Raw genomic sequence first — 17258 nt, forward strand, 5'->3', positions numbered from 1 at the left:
CACCCTCCCCCTCACCTCACCCTCCCCCTCACCTCACCCCCCTCACCCCTCCTTGGGAATGGGCGAATTTTATTAACTCACTCTGTCTGTTGTCGTTGTCGCATCCTCAAATCTTGTAAATCTAATTTTAACCCACTTCCCAATATAGTATCGACTGCAAACTTGGTATACTTATGTCATACTGATGACAATACTATATTCTAACATAAATATATATATATTTTTTTAAACATTATTTTTTATAAGTTATGTTTCGGCTTGGGTGTAATTGTACACGCACAACTGACGTTGGCTATAATTGACCACGGTCTCTTACGTTATGGCAAGCATCGGGGCCACTTGCTGGAGTCGTGGAGTTCTTCCATTACTAGCACGGTACTTTTCAGTAAAGCGTGTTTTTTTAAGTAAAAAAAAAAGCTTATTTAAAAGTTTTTTTTAAATATTAATCATTTTGTTATTTTAGTCAAGTCTGCGTCTAATTGACGAGGGCGGAAAGCCTGAGGTGGTTTTCCCCCAAGTGTCCCGTCATCTGCGAGGCTCTCTCTGATGAGCGTCGGCGATGAGCACTGAACCCGATGGGAGCCCGAGGCTGGCGTTCGACGTTTTTTATTTAAAGTTTAGTCGAAGCAACAATCTGCGGGATTTTAGTCACGTCCTACCTAGTCTGTGGATTGTATTCTGTTATTCTCTTTGTCTAGTCGACAAAAGTCACTCATTTATCTGCTCTTGGTTATTAAAAATACGCAGAACTCCATTCCAACTACCACAAACTGAAACGTTCGCATATTTATTTTTACATACAGAAATCGTCGCTGGACTTGACAAGGGTCAAGGAGCCGACAGCACCGGCGGCTGGGGAAGGGCCCATTAAACATGCATCGTCGGGCCAACGTTGACCCAACGTGTCGACCAACATTGGCCGAGAGTTCCATATTTACTGACAGGCGTTCCAGAATGTGGAGGGGCAGCAGAGGGGGATGAGCGACCTGCCACGGATGGGGACATCACGATGCGGAGATACTCAATGAGAGGCGACACACAGAAAGCGGCGTTTTAAATTGACGATTCGTCTCATCGCCAATGTATCATCTAACCCAGCAAGCAATGCACAGTTTCAGCATTTATTTCCAAACGGGCAGAGGAGGAACCAGGAGTAACAAAATCTTAATCTAGAAGTAAACACAATATCTACCACAGACACCAGATAACACGGGTTGACGGCTCACTAAACCTCATCTGGAAACACTGACGGTGATAACACTGATTATTATTATTAATATCATAAGGAACATGCGCACGCTCGTCACATCATTCAAATTGTTCAGAAAGGCGAGCGGGCTTGGACAGCAGCAAGCGGCGCGGCCACACGGAATGGTGCCCGCTGGTCGAGAATAACTACTGAGTGGCAGTCAAGGGATGGAGCGTGTCCGGATAGGATGGGAACGTACCCCGGGGAGACGGAGCGATGAAATCGATCCGTGTGCAGGTGCTCGGTGGGTTAGTACGTCTGCAGGATCTTGAGAGTGATGGTAGTGGTCGTGGCTTGGCGAGGTATTCATCCAGCAGTGGATTAACCATGGCTGCAAACAACGATGCTGACGGATAACGATGATGTCGTAGAGTCATCAAAAAAGAATTGTAACTGTTCTTATTTGAGTTAACTTTCATAATACTGTCCACTAAATTAACTCAGTTCACCCTTATCATAATGAACGTGTCCTACATCCAGTACATGAGTAGTGCCACCTTCCGCACCACTTCACAGACACAGCGACTGCAGTACATGATACTGGTATGAACCTCCTGGTTACACCAGCCCACAGGGGATTATTGTGTCCGTCCGTCGTGCAGGGAGGGGTTGGGTGGGGAGGGAGGGGCTGGGTGGGGAGGGGAGGGTGGGGAGGGGCTGGGTGGGGAGGGTGGGGCTGGGTGGGGGGTGGGAGGAGTGGGGCTGGGTGGGGAGGGGCTGGTCACCCCGTGGTGCCCTTATAAAACTCAACGTTTAACATACTCACACTGGCTTGTGCCCGCCCTCACAGTCGGGCATATTTGCGGAATACACCACGCCGCCGTTGACCCTGGCCATTGACCGAGCAACCCAACGTTCCTACCAGCTCTCTCCGCAGGAATGTGTTTTGGCGATGCAGTGGTGCACAAACAATATATTTTGTATGCGCTATGAAGGTCGCTTGCTCAAAACGTCGCCTCGTAAATTGCCATAGATCATCACTGCATACATATATGGCACACGACCATCGAGAAGAGTAGCGGGCGGCGCTGTGAGCTGGACCATTGGAGACTTCACGTCTCGTCTGGGCTGTAGACGCGGAGCAGCAACTAGACTCTCACATTCAGGGGTGTCGAGCCAGAAGACAACCGCGTCAGGAGCAGAGGAGTGAGTCGCCGTGATGTCTCCTTCGTATTTGTGGATGGGGCATTGCCATGGTTATACGTTGTACCGTCTGTTCTGGATGACCACAGTCGCACCACTACCGGAGAGTTTTTAATGTTTCCATTTGTGCATCGTCAGGACATCCTCATCTGCCACGGTCTGTGCAGTGGGTGCGCTGTACGGTGGACCACCGGGGATCTTCTTCTGCGTTGGCTCTTTCACGATGCTGTTGTGCTGTGGGCTGTCGGGGTGAACTGTGCCCAGTGGCGGGTGTCGTCGTCGTTGCGAGGAGCCACGAGACGGCGCTGTCGGCCTGGGTTCGCGGTCAGCGGGAGCTCTGGGAACTGCCAAATCGGCTGATGGATTATTAAAACGCTGCATTCAAAAGTGTCTCTTAACCTTTAACTGCAGTCTTGCACCCCATCGGTTCTCAATCCTTAACAGTTGTTACAACGTTAATAAACACGTAGAGGGTTTGATGAAACAAAGTAAGTTGAACTTCCGTGCCCGTGTTGAATTTGTGTTTCGATGATTTACCTTCTAAAACAAATCTGGCCATGTCTCAACACCCCTAGAAATGGCATCTCGCAACCCCAGGGGTGCGTGCACTCCAGGTTAAGAAGAACCACGGATTTAAAGGAATAACAATATGATAGACGACGTTTCGGGCAATTGCGCTCCTTCACAGCACGTGCCGAATGTGTTGATTTTGTTTTGGTTATTTGTGTTCCACTGTCAGCGCAGCATCAATAACATGTGATACTGCTCTGCCGAGTGATTGGCTCTGACACGTGCTTTTGGGTTATACCGCGTGTTGTTCGGCATGATGACCGACGTTTCACTCCGCGTGTTGGGGAGCTTCTTCAGGATCCGAATGCAGTTCGTCCCTTGACTGCCATCTGAATGTAGTTCGGTTCTTTATGAAGCTCCCAGCACATGGGGCGAAACGTCGGACATCGTGACGAACAACAAAACACGTGGTACAACTTCCGAACACGTGGGAGGAGCGTCATAGCAGCACAACCGAAGATGTATTCCAAATTAATGTTGTGATTATCGTTGTGGTCATCACTTTAGACAGCATCATCAGAGTGGTGGTCATTAAAATGATCATAATCAACATCGTTGTGATCATCATCACCATCATCGTGATACAAATCGTAATCTCATAGTCATCGTAAATATTGCAAAACGAACATTCGAATCGATTTCATCAATACACAGTTAATTGTATAAGAGTTACAATAATGCAGATGATCATCATAGGTGATGCTGTTAATGCTGCTGTTGCTGGTGATCATGATGATGATACATTTCCATGAGTTTGGACTTCTCTTCAACACATGATGAGTATCCCTTGAAGCGATACAAGCAACGTGTTCGCGCGGAGATAGAACCACTGCACCGTCAAGGAGGGATCTCGAGTTCCGGGCGTCACACGAAGCTTTCTCTAGTCTCGCTGCATAGCAGGAACGCGTCCCTCAGGCGCGGGGTCACGAGCTGCAGGGAGTCGAGAGGGCCCAGCGACCCAGGGCACGCGACGCCCAGCCGACGGACAGCTGCCTGCACACAGCGACAGCATCATCGACATCATCATGGTCATCATCATCGTCATCATCATCATCGTCGTCATCATCGTCATCATCATGGTCATCATCATGGTCATCATCATGGTCATCATCATGGTCATCATCGTCATCATCATGGTCATCATCGTCATCATCATCATCTTCATCATCAAGGTCATCATCATCATCATCGTCATCATCATCGTCATCATGGTCATCATCATCGTCGTCATCATCATCATCATCCTCATCATGGTCATCATCATCGTCATCATGATGGTCATCATCAGCGAGCTGTGGTGGCGAGATGTTGACTACCTCGCCTGGTATAGAGGAGGTCGTGGGTTGCGATACCGACCCTGACGCCTGCTGCTGTGTATTTGGACTTTGCCTGTCTCTCTCCCCGCAGCATCACAACTATCATCATCAGCAGCAGCACCAGAATGATCATCATCATTACGTTTGTCATCGTCATCAATGTCGACATTGTAAACATCATCATCAGCAGCAGCACTCATCACCTTCGTCATAATTTAGTAGCAGTAGCAGCATCACTTAAGCATCATCGTTATCGTTCGATGGTAGGAGGTTGGTTCGGTCAAAATCACGACTCTATTGTACTTTGCCCCTGAGTCTTGGGTCCCTGCGTGAAGGGGGTCTACAAAGGGGACCCTGTGTCCACGACTCCGCAACCCGGCTGGTCTCACCAGGCAGGCTAAGAGGACCCCGTCGCTGTGGCTCCGCTCTGCCGGCACCCGGCACATGACGGCGAGTCGCGACACACCTTGGCCAGCACACAGCCACGCACAGGCAGTGGGGTCAACAACAACAACAACAAACAGCACCGCCTACAGCAAACAACAACAACAAACAACACCACCTACAGCAAACAACAACAACACAGCCATGCACAGGCAACAAGGGCAGCAGCAACAACAAGCAGCACAAACAGCAGCAACAATAACAGAATCAGAATCTTGATTTAAAGCTTTCGTGACTGCAGGGATTCATATTCTTGGTTATTTCGGTAAAGTCACGTAGAAGGGAAAAATACAATAATAAAAATAAAACAATTAAATTCTCACGACGTTTCGACTGCAACACAAGCAATCATCATCAGGTGTGAAAACACAGCAAGATAATTGTTTTTCACACCTTATGATGATTGCTTGTGTTGCAGTCGAAACGTCGTGAGAATTTTATTGTTTTATATTTTTATTATTTTATTGTTTCCCTTCTACGTGACTTTACCGAAAAAAAAACAAGAATAAGAATCTGAATCTTTAGACTGCAGGAGGAATCCGATGAGCTATGAAGCTCTTTGTCGCAGATGCCAAGTAGGGGCGTGTCAGCAAGCTACAACAACCAACCCCGACCCACCCACCCACCCTCATTCACACTGTTCGCACGGCCACCGCTCATCCAGCAGTGGATCATACTAATGAATGATTATTGTCGACCATCGATTACATCCGAGATGAACGGCGGTGCGGCAGGCGCTGGGGCTGCGAGCGAGGCGCGCGAGTGCCACGGCTGCCCTCTGCTGCCCCCGCTCGCACGCCGCCGCCTCCCCCGGGCTCGCGCTCGCAGCCGGCTCCGCCTCCAGGCAGCTCATCAGCAGCACCAGGCCTGTTCTCACACACATAGGCACGTATGTTAATACGTACCGTGCGTGCGTGCGTGCACAGCCTGTTGGGGCAAGTGCTCTTGTTAGCCGAACAGCTCGGCCGCCTTTGTCTTCCCTGCTTACACATTGCACCAGATACTCATTTAAGTTGACCTACTGGAGGCCTTGGGGCGGTTCAGATATTCGTCGCCGATATTGGCCGTGAGTGGGAATCGAACCCTGCTCGCTGTGTTCCTAGCGCAGTGTGCTAACCACTGTGCCACAGCTCCAAAAAAAACACAGAATTACAGAGAGATCCACAGACGTACACAGAGACCCACAGGCTTGCACAGACACCCATGAACTATTAATTAAATATGAACCTGGCCCAATGCATCTCCCTCCAAGTTGAAAGCGGGGGGGGGGGGAGGTAATAACCGATCGTGGAGTAAAGATCACAGAGATGAGTGGGGTGCTTAGTTTGTAAGACAAAGCGAAATGCAGGACCCTCCCGAATCGGAGTTTGGAGACTCCCTCACCTTGGCAGCTCATGACCTCCGCGCGACCCCGCTCGGTCACGGCCAAGTTCGCCAGAACCGTCACCACCTGTGCAGCACAGGACGAAGGGGGCAGCACTCAAGAGGTCCGCACAGATGGATTCACGATCCAAATCGCTAAATGCCATCTCCCGTCACCGCCCACCCCAACCCCTGGGAAGCGTGCACTCTGTAAAGACGACTTTGCATTGTATTTGAACGGAAGTAGATTGGTAAGGGTGGAGAGGTGGCTACCCGAGTACGACTCCCGCTCACAGCCAACATCGGAGACTGAAATCTAAACCGGCCATGGGCCTCCCCTAGGTCAACTCAGCCTTAAATAATTACAGCACTGTACGGTACCTCGTGCGTTGTGTAAAACATCACCACTGGGGAGACAAAGGTGGCAGGGTTTGGTATTGGTCATCCAGCCCCTTTGCGTCCCGTGCAGTGCATAGTAGGTACTGTCTAACAGCACTTACTCCAACAGTCTGTTAAGGCTACACGGGGATCTTTGTATGTGTGTGTGTGTGTGATGGGGAGTGCACGTGTGAGTGTGCAGGGCTTTAGTTTTTCTGTGTGAGTGTGTGCGTGTTTTTGTGAATTTGTGCAGATTCGTGCGTGTGTGTCGGAGAGTTTCTATTCACAATCTATTTGGCTGCGTCGGGTGGCGGAGAGGGGTGGGGTACACGACACCATTCGGCATTCGTGCGATCTCCACTCACCTGGTCCTTGGCGTAAGGGGAACACGCGGAGCCGACGACAGGACCGCCCCCCTTGGCTTCGCGCGAGGAGTTGAACCCCGGATCGAGGTTGGTCTCTCCGCCTGATCCCGCGGACCCTGTAGGCGGCCCCCTCGCCCCGCCGGGCCCCCTCGCCGACGCGGGCACGAGTGGGTCACAGCGCATCGTGCGTCGGAGCAGCACGCGGGCCGTGCCGGCTTCGAGAATTGCGTCGCGGGCGGCAGGGCCCAGGAACGAGATGCTCGCCAGGGCTGCGGCGCCCAGCAGGAACACCTCCCCGCAGGAGGACTCCCCGCACAGCTCTGAGCGCGTGGGGCGGAACACGACGCGCGCTCGCCTCACTGGCACGGGGCCCTTCGCACCGCCAGGGCTCTCCAACGATGACCGGCGACATTGGAAAGCGTTTATCGGAATCGGTTACGGGTTCTCAAAGTCCGGAAACCGGGAACCAACCTTTCCAGTGGTGCGTGAGCGACGGATACACCGACTTATCGGGCACCGTGGCCAAACGTTCTAACCACACGGCGGCAGGCCAAAGTCACCGCTTGGTTAAATTTCTCAGATAAAAGATAAAGGCCCAGCCCTGTAAGTGCTCGCTTGCTCACGCCACTACGTATGTACGTTGAACTGTTTTCGCACCGTACGAAGTCAACCGTGACTGAGGGGTAGATTGGATAGTAAGAGTAGGATACCACGCTTTAGTCCATGGGGCCCGATGCGAATGAATGAATGTTCACGTGTCACCTGTGAGCGCCCGGACCACACGCAGCGCCTGGGCCCCGTCCAGACCGGGGCCCTTGACCGAGGGGCCCGAGGCCGCGTGCGGGGCCAGCACCTGGGCCAGCACCGCGGCCGCCTCGGCGCGCACCGCCTCCGAGTGCTGCCCGCGGCCCTCGAGGACGTGGGCGAGAGAGCCCACTCCGTCCTCCTGGGACACGTGGGTGAGACACGTGAGGGTGAGACGCGCGTGGGTGAGACAGGCTGGGGTGAGACGCGTGTGGGTGAGACACGTGTGGGTGAGATACGTGTGGGTGAGACAGGCTGGGGTGAGACCCGGGGGTGGAGCACGTGGGTGGAATCGAGACCACATCGTCCCACCTACTCCCATTGATTCACTGGCTGCCATGACGTTGCCCTAACAATGCAACACATTTATATTTACGCGATCTCACCCCCCCCCCCCCAATAAAAAAACATGTATTGTGGATGATATTGGCCGCGAAAGACTGCTACGTGTTAGACTGAATGTAATTCCGAGCTCGCATCTCTCAGTGCGCGCTTCCCCTATAGTCCCACGTGTTTTGTCAGTCCCCTACAGAACCGCGTGAGTGCCTCCCTAAGGGATCCCCTTTATATCCCCCTACAGACGCTGGGAAGTACCCCTCAGGAACCCCCACTCATATAGACCCCCCTGGAATATACCCCTAACCATGTGAACCGCCTCTCCCTTAAAGCATGCACATCCCCTTGAGCTATCCATCGCAGACCCCCCTCTCTGCGTGACCCATGACGGACCCCCTCTTTCAATATCTCGGGGGGGGAGGGGCGGGGCGTAAAACTCATCGAACTTCACCTTGATGAGTTCGTCCCGGCCCAGGGAGACGGAAGCGAGTGACGCGAGTGTGCGGAGCGAGGCGGCGAGCGCGTGCGGGGGGCAGTGGCGCGCGCGCACGAGGCGGACGAGCGCGCGCACCCCTCCCTCCTGAGGGGGGCGGGGGGAGGACAATGTGGTGGAGCGGGGGAGGGGTAAGAGGGGGGTGGGGGGTTGGCACCAACGCGCGCGCGCCCACATCCCTCCTGTGCATTGATTGATGATTATAATTGGCTCGCTCTGTGGATGGTAGCGACGGCAGTTGTTGTTGTAATCGCAATGATTGTTGCGATCATCGTTTATGTTCTCATCATCATCATCATTATGCGCATATGCACGAATACACGTGCGTGTACACAAATAAATATATAAAATACAAAGATAAAGATTCCCGTCTGGTCTTCATAAACTGTTGGGGCAAGTGTTGTAAGCGAGCAGCTATGAAGAGGTCGGCACGGCATACGATGGGGTGGGTAGCCAGCACCACGCCCGACCGCTTTTATCTCCCCAGTGCTGATGTTTGTACACACTGCACTAGGTATTCATTTAAGGCTGAGTCGACCTAGGGAATGCCCAGGAGCAATCGTCACTGGTGTTGGTCGTGAGCGGGAATCGAACTCAGTCACACAGCAGAGAGCCACACACACTGGGTCAGTCACACAGCAGTGAGCCACGCACACTGAGTGAGTCACACAGCAGAGAGCCACGCACCCGAGCCACGATGTGACACATGTGGTCGCCTCCTCTGGCCAGAGCAAGGAGATCTCCCAGGGAGGCGATGAGAGAGCGTGGCCGAGAGACGTCCCCAACCTTCCTCACCAGCTCCTGCAACACGCGCACAGCTCCCCGTCAACCCCGGACCCCTCGCATCGCGGTCCTGTACTCGCACACGCCCGTGAGGCTGCTGGCGCTCTCGGTTTACAAGTCGGGGGGCCACCACCGGCGCCGAAGCCGAGGGGACCGGACACACGAACGACGCGGGTTCCATTCCCAGCCTCAACACCTTTATCACCCCCACCCCCCCCCCCCCCCCCCCCAGTGCCGGATGAAGCTAATGCGGTTCTTGTAGCATATGGTGTTATAAATGTGCCCTAATTAAACGAAAAACACGTAAATATTAAAACGCACATTTTTTACTTGCATAGTAAAGTAATTGTATTTTTTCATTTGCTATACAGCCAGATAATATAACAAATCGCTAACCTTAAACACCCGGTCGTTCATAAAAGGCGAAGGCGGTATAGTACTATAGCAATATAGCAAGTGCAGAATCACTGCACCGGAATTGATAGCTTGAAAGCATTTAGCGCGGGGCCCTTGAAAGTGCGGGGCCCGTAGCTACTACATGTGAAGTAGCTACATGTGTAGTAGTTACTACTACATATTACATTTGTAGTAGATATTACATATGTAGTAGTAGCTGCTACTACATATGTAGTAGCTACGACATATGTAGCTACTTTTGCAACTAGGATCACCCGGCACTGCCCCCACCCCCATCATGTGGGGGAGGGGAAGCATGCGTCACCTAGGAGTTATGGAGGAGTTTCGGGGGGGGGGGCATCTCTTTAAGAGTGACTCACGCAACCGGGAATCAAACCGTACCTGATCGACTTAGGAGACTAACGCTCAGTCGTCCGCAAAATTATTAGTCACGGTTGTAACTTGGATGTCGTACCTATAAATACCGCATTGCATGCATCCTGATACTATTGGCATTTGTGTCCATCCGTGAAGCAGACGGCGCCTGTTTATAGCTTTAATCCCCCTCACCCCGCCCCCCGTGGTGTTTATCTCGGCGGCCGCGGGGTATCGAACCGCAAACCTCTGCAAAGAACGGCAAAGGCGCAACCGCTCGGCTCATGCCACCACATCCGCTATGCCCCTCGCTATGGCTGGGACCACGCGGGCGTGGAATGCTTTGATGTCGTCTGCCGGCAGAGTCGCCCTTGAAAAAAACCCCGATATACTTTAGCTGAATCGGCTTTGGTCGGGGAATGCACTGCTGGATATTGAGTGACACGAGGGCTGGTGAGTGGAGAACTCGGAGCAAAGGAGGAGGCTGAGAGAGCAAACTCGGGGCTCATTTAGCGTGGTCACAGTGGCTCGCTGATTCCCTCCTTCCTCTGTACACAAAGAGTTCTCCCGTTATCACCAAGCGCCTGCCAGATCTCGATATATTGATATACGGCAAAGATCCCCCGTATGGTGTCCACACGCTGTTTGTGGAAGTGCCACTGGCGAGCACCTACGAAGGCCGGCACGGCACACTAGCAGGTCGTGTGGTCAGAACCACGCCCGGCCGCCTTTGTCTCCCGAGTGGCGATCTTTACACATCGCACCAGGCACTCATTTGAGGCTTCGTTGACCTAGGAGAGGCCCATGATTGTTTTCAGATAATCGCCACAGGTATTGGTGGTCGTGAGCAAGAATCGGACTCGGGTCGCCGAGCTCGGAGCGCAGTGCCAACTGCAGCACGAAAAGTTGACATTATTAGAAAGCCACTGGAGCCATGCACTTTTAAATCATCCAGACTGAACACTCATTTCTTAAGAAGTGCTTTTTGTGTTTAGTTTGTTGTCCTTCCCCCACACCTCCGATTAGCACGGTTGGCTACGTACGGTGCGAAAGAAGTCCAACATGCATGCATAAATACACAACACACACGGAACACATAAAACACACACACAAAACAATAGATTGTTGGTGTCTGTTTCACCGGTGTAAGGTGAACATGATGGATTTTGAAAACGAATCTGTTGTTTCAGTAAAGTAATTGATTTTCAGAGTTGATTTACACGTGTGCATTGTTTTCTGTAACGCAAGGAGTTTTGAGCCGATTGCTATTTGCTTCACTTTGTCATAACTTAGTGTTTTTACTTTACGTATTTTTGCCAACTTAGTGACACCAGATGACTCGTGCGAGTGACACTCTTCGTGGCCTCCAGAGTCCTCGCCCGGCCAAACTAAATAGCCCTGAACTTGAACTGCTTATAGGGACCGAGGGGAGGGGCACCACGTGGAGCGAAATGTCGGACATCGTGACGAACAGCACGCGGGCACAGCCAGAAAACGATTCAGAAAGCTACACAGCAGCACAACACAGCAGCACAACACAGCAGCACAACACAGCAGCACAACACAGCAGCACAATACAGCAGCACAACCCAGCAGCACAACACAACACGCAGAAAATCAACGCGAGGGAGATCATGCAGACGAACACAGCACACAAAGCGCAGAGGAAGAACACACGAAGCGCACATGGGGAACAGCACGTACAGGGGGAACAGCACGCACGGCACGCAGGGGGAGCGGCACACACAGTGACACGGCACAGAGGAACACAGCACACACGGGACGCAGGAGGAACAGCACACACGTGGAACATGACCACCTGTATGAATGAGACCTGTTGCTTCGGGTGCTGCAGGGAATCAACGCGGGAGACACAGAGAGTGATCATCGAGCAACAGCGATACCGCGAGACACAGCCTCTGTTAACACGGGACAGCTGAGTACGCTTTGGGCCTGCTGTCCCTCTGTCCGTGTCCTTATATCTCACTCAGAGACCCATAGACTCGCAACGAGACCCGCAGACTCGCACCAAGACCCGCAGACTCGCATAGAGACCCAGAGAATTGCACAGAGACCCAGAGAATCGCACAGAGACTCGTACAGACTGCGTTTTGCAGCGATTCAGTCGTCTGAGCCCGGTTACGAATGACCGCAATGAAGAAAACAGCATCGAGTTAGAGGTGGCTCGCCACGTAACTCGACTAAATTCCCATTGCTGAGCGATTCAATACAAAGATCCCCCGTGTAGCCTGTAACAGACTTTTGGGGCAGGTGCTGTTAGCGAGCACCTATGAAGGCCAGCACGGCACATGATGGGGGGGGGGTGGCCAACACCACGCCCGGCCGCCTTTGTCTCCCCAGTGGCGATGTTTACACACCTCACCAGGTACTCATTTGAGGCTGAGTCGACCTAGGCGAGACCCATGACCGGTTCAGATAATCGTCACTGGTGTTGACCGTGAGCGGGATATCGAACTCGGGTCGCCGGGTTCCTAGCGCAGTACGCTAACCGCTCCCCACACTCACCCACCCGCACTCACGCGTGGGTGGAGTCGTACAGGAGAGGTGAAGCTTGCGAGCAGAATGTTTATTATTCTTATTGTCATTTTAAAATACATATTTCATTCATATTTGTTTTAACGAAAGCAAAATCCAGAGACATGGAACACGCGATACGGAGGGTTCGTTATCGCGCGAGCCGTGCGGACGAATTAATCTCGTTGGACTCGAGCCTGGTTTTTAAATGAAAAAGAAAGAAAGGTAGAGAGGAAGGGAAGGCAGACATAAGGAAGAGGGAGATACTGACGGTGAACAGAGAGTTTTCCTTTAAGTATCCGTTGTCATTTTTACTCAAGAATTCCATCCAGATTTGGCTATCGGCGTCACGAGACGAAGAATCCGTTCGTAAATCTCACAGAGCAGCTGCCAATCCTCCGCGTAGTTAGAGAACGGCCCGCGGAAGAGGACCTCAGAGAACCACATCTGAGATCGCTTCTTCTTCAAGTGGCCTCTGGACACGCAGTCGGCACCACACATTGTTGTTGACGTATTGATGATTGTTGTTGTTTTATTGTAACTCTCTGTTCACCTCCAAGGCGCGTCCACTACCCGGAGACAAATTATTAGGTCCACAACTCCCACGCTTCCACCCCCTCCCCTCCTACCCCACCCGCCTGCCCACCCCCTCCCTCACATCCCCCCCCCCCGACCCCTCCCCCCACGTGCGCGCACGCGAAAGGTCATGGAGCAGTGATTGAGGGGCCCAGGAACGGAGCGTGCGCGCTCAGGTGCGGAGCCGCTGATGCATGCGGACGCACACGCGCGCACGGGGAGGAAGTGGGAGGTGGAGGGGGGGTAATGGGGGAGAGGGGTGGAAGGAGATGTGTGTGGGTGTGTGTGTGTGGGTGTGTGGGTGGGTGTGGGGGGTGTGTGTGTGTGATGTAGTGTAGCGGGTAGCGCGCTGCGCTATAAACCTGGCGGCCTGGGTTCGATTCCCGCTCACGGCCAACACCAGTGACGATTATCTGAACCGGTCCTGGGCCTCCCCTAGGTCGACTCAGCCTTAAATGAGTACCTGGTGCGGTGTGTAAACATCACCCCTAGGGATACAAAGGCGGCCGGGCGTGGTGCTACCCACCAACCCCCTCGTGTGCTGTGCCGGTTTTCATAGGTTCTCGCTAACAGCACTTGCCCCAACAGTCTTTTAAGGGTACACGGGGGATATTTGTCTTTGTGTGCAATGCGGGTGGGGCGGTAGTGCAGCGTCAGCGCGCCGCGCTACGATTCCCCGCCACGGAGAACATCCCGAGCAAATTCCTCAAAAAAAAAGTTCCACTCAGCCTTAAGTGATTACCCGCTGCGCTGACACGGGTTATCAGTGCTGGAGGGAGGGAGGCAAAGGCGGTCGGTCGTGGTTGCTGGTGACCAACACCGCTCAATTCGTGCGCCGGGGCCGCTTTCGTAGGTGCTCGCTAACAGCACTTACCCCACAGGGTATGTAAGTCTATGCGGGGGATCTTTGTCTTTGCTTTGTATCGGGTGGTACTGGAAGAGCGCGCTGGGTGGAGGAGGACTCGTGCGTGGTTTGGTGTCCGTGTGCTCGGAGAGAGAGAGAGATGGGGGTGGGGTCGTTGTTTGTGAATTGTGAGAGATGCGAGATGTGTATGGAGGGGGGGGGGGATTCGTGAGGATGGGGGGGGTGTGGTTGGGGGGGGGTCACAACCAAATAAAACACGTGGTGGTGGTGGTGGGGGGGGGGTGTGCGGTTGGGGGGGGGGGGGTCACAACCGAATAAAACACGTGGTGGTGGTGGGGGGGGGGGGTGCGGTTGGGGGGGGGGTCACAACCGAATAAAACACGTGGTGGTGGTGGTGGTGGTGGTCTTTTGGCGTCTCCACTCGCCCAGAACGAGCACAAATAATTATCGACAAAGTTAAACTGGGAAACGAGTCCGAGTCCTTCCTGACGATGGGGCTAGCGTGAGTGCGGTCAAGAGGGAAGGCTGGGGGGGGGGGGGGGGGGGGGGGAGGTGGGGGGGGGGTTTTGTTGAGGTTATTGTTGTTATTTATAAAGGGGAGCTGTCCACCTGCTCGGGGTTGGCGAGTCGCGTTCCCCTGCACAGGCCGCGGAGTTCTCGTGCCCGGTGATGTTGGTGGTGGTGGTTGATGGTGATAGTGACGAGGAGGGTTCTGTTACGATGGGATGATGGTGTGCACACAGCGCGGTTATCATGATGACCCTTATGATGATGTGGTGATGAGGGTGTGAAGCGCGCCTTCACTTTGACCTCTCCACACCCCCCTACCACTCCCCCCCCCCACCGCTCCCCCCACCGTCAGGGCGAGGGGGGGCGGAGGGGGGCGGTGAGATGGGGTCAGGGGTGAGTCGCTTGACGCCGTGAGGCTGCCGCTGTAGATCACGTTCGCGCGTGAGAGACGGCGTCTTTACGAAGCATTACAACGCAGGCGCACGCGCTGTGTATATATATGACTCTCTCTCTCACACACAGGCGCACACGCAACGACAACGATCGCCCTATAGCCTGAAAAGACTGTTCGGGCAAGTGCTGTTTGCGAGCACCTATGAAGGCGGCACGGTACACGAGAGGGGGTGGATGGTCAGCAGCCACCCACGATGGCCGTGATCAGGAATCGAACTCGGGTCGCCGGTTTGGAACGCAGCGCGCTAACCGCTGCACCACCGTGCACGCGGTCACTCACAAGACAAAGACCCCCCCGAATAGCCTTAACAGACTTTTGGGGCAAGTGCTGTTCGCGAGCACCTATCAAGGCCGACACGGCACACGAGGGGGTGGGTGGCCAAGCATCACAGGCGGCCTCACGCACTCACGTACTCACACACTCACGCACTCACTCACGCACTCACTCACGCACTCACTCACGCACTCACGCACTCACTCACGCACTCACTCACGCACTCACTCACGCACTCACGCACTCACTCACGCACTCACGCACTCACGCACTCACGCACTCACGCACTCACGCACTCACTCACGCACTCACGCACTCACTCACGTACTCACGCACTCACTCACGCACTCACGCACTCACGCACTCACTCACGCACTCACGCACTCACGCACTCACTCACGCACTCACGCACTCACTCACGTACTCACGCACTCACTCACGCACTCACGCACTCACGCACTCACTCACGCACTCACGCACTCACGCACTCACTCACGCACTCACGCACTCACTCACGCACTCACTCACGCACTCACGCACACCCCTGACCATAACTCATGGCACAAGCGTGCAACACGAGCACGTGCAACTTGAGGAAAAAGCTCCACTTACGTGGCGATGCCGAGCCTACTGTCTGCTATGAAGAAGGACCATTGTACGAAACGTCGCCAAGTGTCTACTCTGTTTGCTTGAAGGGCCACACACGCACACTGTGTGTTGTTGACGAACGTGTTGAGTTGTTTGTTGCAACACCCATCCCACCCACTCCACCCCCTCCAGCCAATGCGAGAATTGTGAAGAGGGATGTTAATGGGCGCCAGTTCTATATTAACAACATTACTTATTTTAATTCCTGAGTACAAAAAATATAAATTCAAGAATTTATTTCATTGCAGAATATAAATAAATATGTTAAAGTTTTGACCAAACATTCAGGCCGTGGTGGTTGTGTTGGTGGCGGTGGTTAATGCGTCGTAATTACGGAGCGTTCGCCGCTGCGCCACTTAGGAATGTCATCACAGCATTGTTAAGTTGACAAAAAAAATTATTATGTATAAAACGCGATGAATTAAATAAATTAACAATTATCCGTAATAATTAAATAACCCCCCCCCCCCACGCCCCGGACTTCTAATTGAACTTATTACTCGGACGGATGAGGCGCGCGCGCGTTCTGTAGTCCGGCTGATGCTGATTGGACCCGGAGTAATTACAGCAATTATCTTCCTCGCCCCTTCTCCCACACAAAAGACAAATGCAAAGATCCCCCATATAGCCTTAGCGGACTGTTGGGACAAGTGTTGTAAGCGAGCACCTATCAAGGCCGGCATGGCACACGAGGGGGTGTGGAGGGCCAGCACCACGCCCGGTCGCCTTTGTCTCCCTGTTTTACACACCGCACCATCTACTTATTTGAGGCTGAGTCGACCTAGAGGAAGCCCAGGACTGATTCAGATAATCGTCACTGGTGTTGATGGCCGTGAGCAGGAATCTAACTCGGGTCGCCGGGTTCGTTGCGCAGCGCGCTAACCATGACACTATGCACACACCAAAGACAAAGATACCCCGTATAGCCTCAACAGACTGTCGGGGCAAGTGCTGTTAGAGAGCACCTATCAAGGCCACACACATATATATACACGCGTACAAAAAGGTTACGAACGTGGGATTGGGCAGGACGCGTCACGGCTATGAGCGCCGATGGTGAAGATGAATCACGGAGCGGCAGCCAAGGAATGGAACGGTATCCGAGAGGACGTGCGCCGGGGGAGATGGAGCGATGATGGAATCAGCTCGCGTGCAGCTGCTAAGACGCTGCAAGTTGGCACGGGAGGGAACGCAGGTGGTGCATCAGCCAGTCATCTCAATCACTGAGTGGCGGTGACATCGCCAAAGTTGTGCCACTTGCGCTTTGAAAGCAGTACGCTAAGCATGGAAGACTCTCTGGCAAGAGGACGTCACATGACGGATCCAGGTTCCGTGCGTTGACTTACTGAGATGACTAGCAGATGCCCCACCTGGACTTCACAC

General features: G+C 53.3%; 1 protein-coding gene across 7 annotated transcripts in view; it reads right to left on the minus strand.

The window, feature by feature from the left end:
* Positions 1-512: 512 nt before the first annotated feature.
* The window catches only part of INSC (INSC spindle orientation adaptor protein), a 30726-nt gene continuing 13980 nt past the window's right edge, over positions 513-17258 (minus strand). For 2 of the 7 annotated variants that reach the window (XM_078863812.1, XM_078863813.1), the window contains 9 exons: positions 11834-11863; positions 9148-9261; positions 8419-8547; positions 7590-7773; positions 6828-7147; positions 6106-6172; positions 5431-5589; positions 4668-4744; positions 513-3955 (listed from right to left, as the gene is read on the minus strand). In XM_078863812.1, coding sequence (XP_078719938.1) covers positions 3827-3955; positions 4668-4744; positions 5431-5589; positions 6106-6172; positions 6828-7147; positions 7590-7773; positions 8419-8547; positions 9148-9261; positions 11834-11863 — 1209 coding nt within the window. In that variant the 3' untranslated portion in view covers positions 513-3826. The remainder of the gene's footprint in view (positions 3956-4667; positions 4745-5430; positions 5590-6105; positions 6173-6827; positions 7148-7589; positions 7774-8418; positions 8548-9147; positions 9262-11833; positions 11864-17258) is intronic. The other 5 variants (XM_078863808.1, XM_078863807.1, XM_078863809.1 and 2 more) reach the window with 5 other exon arrangements.

Source organism: Lampetra fluviatilis, chromosome 16, assembly GCF_964198595.1.
Source record: "Lampetra fluviatilis chromosome 16, kcLamFluv1.1, whole genome shotgun sequence".
NCBI classification, from domain to species: Eukaryota; Metazoa; Chordata; class Hyperoartia; order Petromyzontiformes; family Petromyzontidae; genus Lampetra; species Lampetra fluviatilis.